Source organism: Ascaphus truei, chromosome 18 (genome assembly GCF_040206685.1).
Source record: "Ascaphus truei isolate aAscTru1 chromosome 18, aAscTru1.hap1, whole genome shotgun sequence".
Classification (NCBI taxonomy): domain Eukaryota; kingdom Metazoa; phylum Chordata; class Amphibia; order Anura; family Ascaphidae; genus Ascaphus; species Ascaphus truei.
This window is the reverse complement of record NC_134500.1, coordinates 657,659-662,875: the sequence shown is the minus strand read 5'-3', so window position 1 is coordinate 662,875 and position 5,217 is coordinate 657,659. Positions and strand designations below refer to the sequence as shown.

The 5,217-nt window shown below is 46.0% G+C and overlaps 1 protein-coding gene across 1 annotated transcript; it reads left to right on the top strand.

The window, feature by feature from the left end:
- Positions 1-714: 714 nt before the first annotated feature.
- TLNRD1 (talin rod domain containing 1) lies at positions 715-3,626 on the top strand. The gene has a single exon (XM_075575140.1). It carries the CDS (start codon positions 981-983, stop codon positions 2,040-2,042), a length of 1,062 nt encoding a protein of 353 aa, XP_075431255.1. The 5' UTR covers positions 715-980; the 3' UTR covers positions 2,043-3,626.
- Positions 3,627-5,217: the final 1,591 nt, after the last annotated feature.

Below are 5,217 nucleotides of genomic sequence, written 5' to 3'. Positions count from 1 at the left end.
AATAATGTATAAATAAGTATATATAACATTCCCACACCCCACTAATAATGTATAAATAAGTATATATAACATTCGCACACCCCACTAATAATGTATAAATAAGTATATATAACATTCCCACACCCCACTAATAATGTATAAATAAGTATATATAACATTCGCACACCCCACTAATAATGTATAAATAAGTATATATAACATTCCCACACCCCACTAATAATGTATAAATAAGTATATATAACATTCGCACACCCCACTAATAATGTATAAATAAGTATATATAACATTCGCACACCCCACTAATAATGTATAAATAAGTATATATAACATTCGCACACCCCACTAATAATGTATAAATAAGTATATATAACATTCGCACACACCACTAATAATGTATAAATAAGTATATATAACATTCGCACACACCACTAATAATGTATAAATAAGTATATATAACATTCGCACACCCCACTAATAATGTATAAATAAGTATATATAACATTCGCACACCCCACTAATAATGTATAAATAAGTATATATAACATTCGCACACCCCACTAATAATGTATAAATAAGTATATATAACATTCGCACACACCACTAATAATGTATATATCCACTCAATCCCCTGCCTGCATTCTCCCTTTTGGCCGCGAGGTGCCGCTGCTCCTTGCACTGCTCCCGGTTATCCGCTGGGTGTCGCTGCCTGCCCGGGTCTCCGCTGGGTGACGTCACAGGCCGGGCGCAGGGCGGCGCCGTCCCACGTTCCGTATCCGGGACCGGGGAAAGCTCGGGCGCCTCCCTCCTTCCTCACCCTCCGGTATGAGCGGGAGTGCTGCGGCCCTCGGTGCCGGGGGTAAGGCCTAGTGAGCAGCCTGGCGTAGCGGGAGCGCCCCCTCTCCGTGGGATGAGGCGGCGGGGGAGGCCCCGGGATCCCGCTCCCACCTCACCAGGTATGAGACGCTGCCCCTCCCGGAGAGATGGCTAGCGGCTCCCGCCGGTCCTCCCTGCCCTCCGGACCGGCCCCGGGTGGCTCCCAGCCCCGCAAGAAGCTACTGACCATCTGTGACCAGTGCAAGGCCAAGATGCAGCTGGTGGCTGACCTCCTCCTGCTGTCCAGCGAGCCCCGGCCCGTGAGCCCGGACAGCGCTGTCCAGCTGGGTGAGGCCTTTGAGAAGTGCAGGGACACGGTCATTGCTCGGACCAAGGGCCTGTCCATCCTCACACATGATGTCCAGAGCCAGCTCAACATGGGCCGCTTTGCCGAAGTGGGTGAGGGCCTCCAGGAGATGGGTGACCTAGTGGTCTCCCTCATCGAGTTGTCTGCCCATGCTGCTTACCTGGCTGCGGTGGAGACCCCCGGGACCCAGGCTGCCCTCCCGGGCTTGGTGGATCGCTACAAGGTGACCCGTTGCCGGCACGAGGTGGAGCAGAGCTGTGCCATGCTCAGGACCGGTCCCCTGCCCGAGCTGACCCCGCAGCTCCTGCTTGAAGTCTCCCAGAACCTGTCCAGGAACCTGAAGATCCTGACGGACGCCAGCGTTGCTGCCAGTGAGCGGTCGCGGGACAAGTTTGCCAGGGAGCAGTTTAAGCTGGGGGTCAAGTGCATGAGCACCAGTGCCACTGCCCTGCTGGCCTGTGTCAAGGAGGTCAAGACCTCCCCTAGCGAGCTGTCCAGGAACAGGTGCGCCCTGTTCAGCGGGCCCCTGGTACAAGCTGTCCATGCCCTGGTGGGGTTTGCCACGGAGCCTCAGTTCTTGGGAAAAGCTGCCATCCTGAACCCAGAGGGCAAGGCGGTGCAGACGGCCATCCTTGGTGGTGCAATGAGTGTGGTGTCCGCCTGCGTTCTCCTGACCCAATGCCTCAGGGATATAGCCCAGCACTCTGACAGCAGCAGCAGCAGCAAAATGACAGACTACAAAGACCGGTTAAGGAGCTCCGCTTGTGCTGTCTCCGATGGCTGCAACTTGCTCTCTCAGGCGCTGAGAGAGAGGTCATCTCCCAGGACTTTACCGCCCGCCAACTCCAATTCTGTGAAATAACCTAATAGCGCACCCTCCCTCCCTCAACTTTTCCAAAGAGTGTGAGTTTGAGCCCAAGTTACCCTCTCCAGCACTGGGGGTGATCAGCATTGAGAATAGAGGTTTGCTGTGAAAGTATTTTAAATTGGAAACAAAAAAAGTACCCGTACTGTGCTCTGGTACATGATTTGGTCTTGGAGAGAAATGATATATATCTCCCCACTCCCCACCAACAATGAAATGCAGCTTCTTCCCTGAATTATGTGGGAAGAGGCAAATACTGAACTGCAATCTGCCCCTAACCCAGAATCTGTTTTACATTCCGTACTCTTACACTTTTTTTTACAGATTATAATGCTAATTTACGCTGCTGCTTTTGCATTATTAAGCAAAAGCCCAATTCTTTCAAGCAGCGAGAACAGTATGATGAGAAGTGGAGTGGAGTATTTCAGCTGGAATATACTGATTTATTCATATAGGAGAGTGCATTGTAAAGGGTACTTTGGTGGAGAGGCACCGCAGGTCTTGCGGTTATCGCTCCACTCCTTTTCTTCTCATGTGACTTGTTTTACCCTAGTGCACCCCTATATATGGTAATGGGGGGTGTTTATATTTACGTTCATTCAGCGGGAACAGTAGTGACATTTATTTCTAGCCACAAAAATCTGAAACCAACATTTCAAAAAGATCTGAGTGTAGCAACCTAAAAAGAGCATCAAAATTATTGAAAGGTGACATTCCACATAAATATTTGTCAGACTAATGTCACCGACTGCAAACCGTTCAGAACTGTTGTCCAAGGCCAGTCACTCGCCTGTAAACATTTTTTGTTTTTATGTGCAGATAAAAATTGAAACAATGAAGATTCTGCAAAATATAATGAAGATGAATTATTACATTCTAATATGTTTAGTTCAAATATTTGAATGTAAAGTTTATGGCTTTCAATCTGCTAATTTTGAAGCAGCTGCAGTTGTACATACACTTTATGCAACTGTAGCCATGTATTTTTTTCTTTTCCCCACCTGTGTTTCTTGATATGATTTCCGGAATCCTGACGCCACGGACCAGTTGTTTTGCTGTTGCACTATTGTAATTAAACTTAAATAGAAGCGTAGAATGAAAATATAAACTTTTCATTGCCTCTATGGAAACCCCCCAAACTCATCACTTTTGGGTTATTTTCTATTTAAGACACTGTTTTTCATAGTAAGCCTCCTTAACCCCTTCAGTACCAGTGGGATTTGCAAAGCATCGCAGAGCAATGCCTTTTATTTCCTGGCACTGAGTGGCATTCACGGGGCTTAAAACTCGTGCTGTGTGCGGTTTAACGCCTGCGTCTTGTACAATTCCCCATCACAATGTTGCTGTATGTGATAAATCTGCAGGAAGAAAAGGTTACCTCAGTTTCTTTTTATGGACATTTTAATGCATTTTAGCTGCTGGATATAGCTCCCTTTGAAACCCTGCAATGGGGTGTGAATGGGGCGTGTTGGGAGCCCATGGAGAGAGAGGCAGAGCTGATTTACTGTTGGGAGGGTGAGTTTACAGTGCGTGTGTCTCCTAACTTTACACTATAATAAAAAAAGAGATTGTCAGTTTTTACCTTGCGTGTACGTTGGTATTTATTTCACCTATTAAAAGGGTATTTCTCACATGTTGACAGAAGACTTGAATCCGCCGTTGCTTTTAAGGGTGGTGGGTTTCTGGGACACAGCAGGTAGTATTTAAAGGCCCCATTGCATGTTATTTCTCACAGCATGGGCGGGAAGCTTGGAGTCTCCGGAACCGCACCGCGTTAATGTTACCTGCTGGAGAAGGTTTCATGTAAACCCCCCCCCCCCCACGTCATGCGGCCTATCGGAAGCTGCAACGGCCGAAGTCACAGCTTTCTATTGGTCCGCGGCACACGGGAGATTTACACCTTGTTTCTGCTGGAGGGGAGGACCTGGTAAGTATCCACGGGAGGTTCCGCTCCGGACACGCCGCTACTTCCTGCGCATGTTACAGAACGGGTTAAGAAACATTTTATGTAGGGGGAGCATGTCCTTTAAAACGGGTTCTCAACGCCAGTCCTCCAAATTCTCGAACAGGTCAAGTTTTCAGGATATCCCTGCTTCAGCACAGGTTCCTCAATCAGTGACTCAGTTGAAGACCCCCATCTGTGCTGAAGCAGGGATATCCTGAAAGCCCACCCTGTTGTTGGCCATTGAGGACTGGAGTTGCCCACCCCTCATGTACCCTAATGATAACGATATCAGGATTTGTCTTATAGTTTATTGATCTTTATTTTAACTCCGACAATAACCCACACTGTGCTTCACAAATATATATTTCGCTTTTTTAAAGTCGATCCTACACACAGGTTTATTATTTTTGTTGTTGCTGTTATTGGGTATAAATACCCTATAAAGTACGCAACATGATAGATTTCATAAAAGAGAAAAAATATAAGATAGTTAAGGATTAAAAGAAAATCACCGCAGCACAACAATGAAACATTTGTAAAATAAACACTCGTGAGCCTGTGTGTCCCAATCCAAATCGGTTCCCGTGTGCTCTTTACACTACACAATAATACATTTGGTTTGCAATCCATCACTTTCCCTTCTGGAAGGGAAGGGTATTCACTAGCCAGGTAAGGTAAGAGCCATATAAATAAAAGTCCAAAACATATAATAAAACTCATAACAAAGCCACAAGGGGGAAATAGCTGCATTTAATCCAACAGTCACGTCTCTCCGGGGAAGGATGTCTCCTTTGTAATTAAATATAGTTGTGTTTATATATGATGCTAGCTATTGGTATTAAATGTATATCGGATGCCAAAACCCTACAATAGTCCAAAATAATAAAAATAAGAATGAAGGTAAAAAAAAATAGTAAGGGCCACATTTTTCCAAACTGCTAAGCAGTAAGGCACCTCAGTGCCAATGCAAGTAACCTTAGCCGTAAGGGCATTATGATTTGGTACCACTTGGTAAGTATGGCCAAAATGTTTTGAATGATAATAGTGTCAGACTTTAATAGTTGTTACCATTCACAGTAAATGTATAAGTAGATATGGGCGGAACAGTCCGAATCTGTCTATCCCTGCCAAAAACTGCCCAAGAATGGGGCACCCCCCACAAAAACCACCCACAGATTGGGCACCCCTTGCAAAAAACACCTACGGATTTCAACCCCCCCCCACCTT

Excerpts from the sequence above, each read along its gene's own strand:
- TLNRD1 (XM_075575140.1), top strand. The coding sequence starts at position 981 with ATGGCTAGCGGCTCCCGCCGGTCCTCCCTGCCCTCCGGACCGGCCCCG.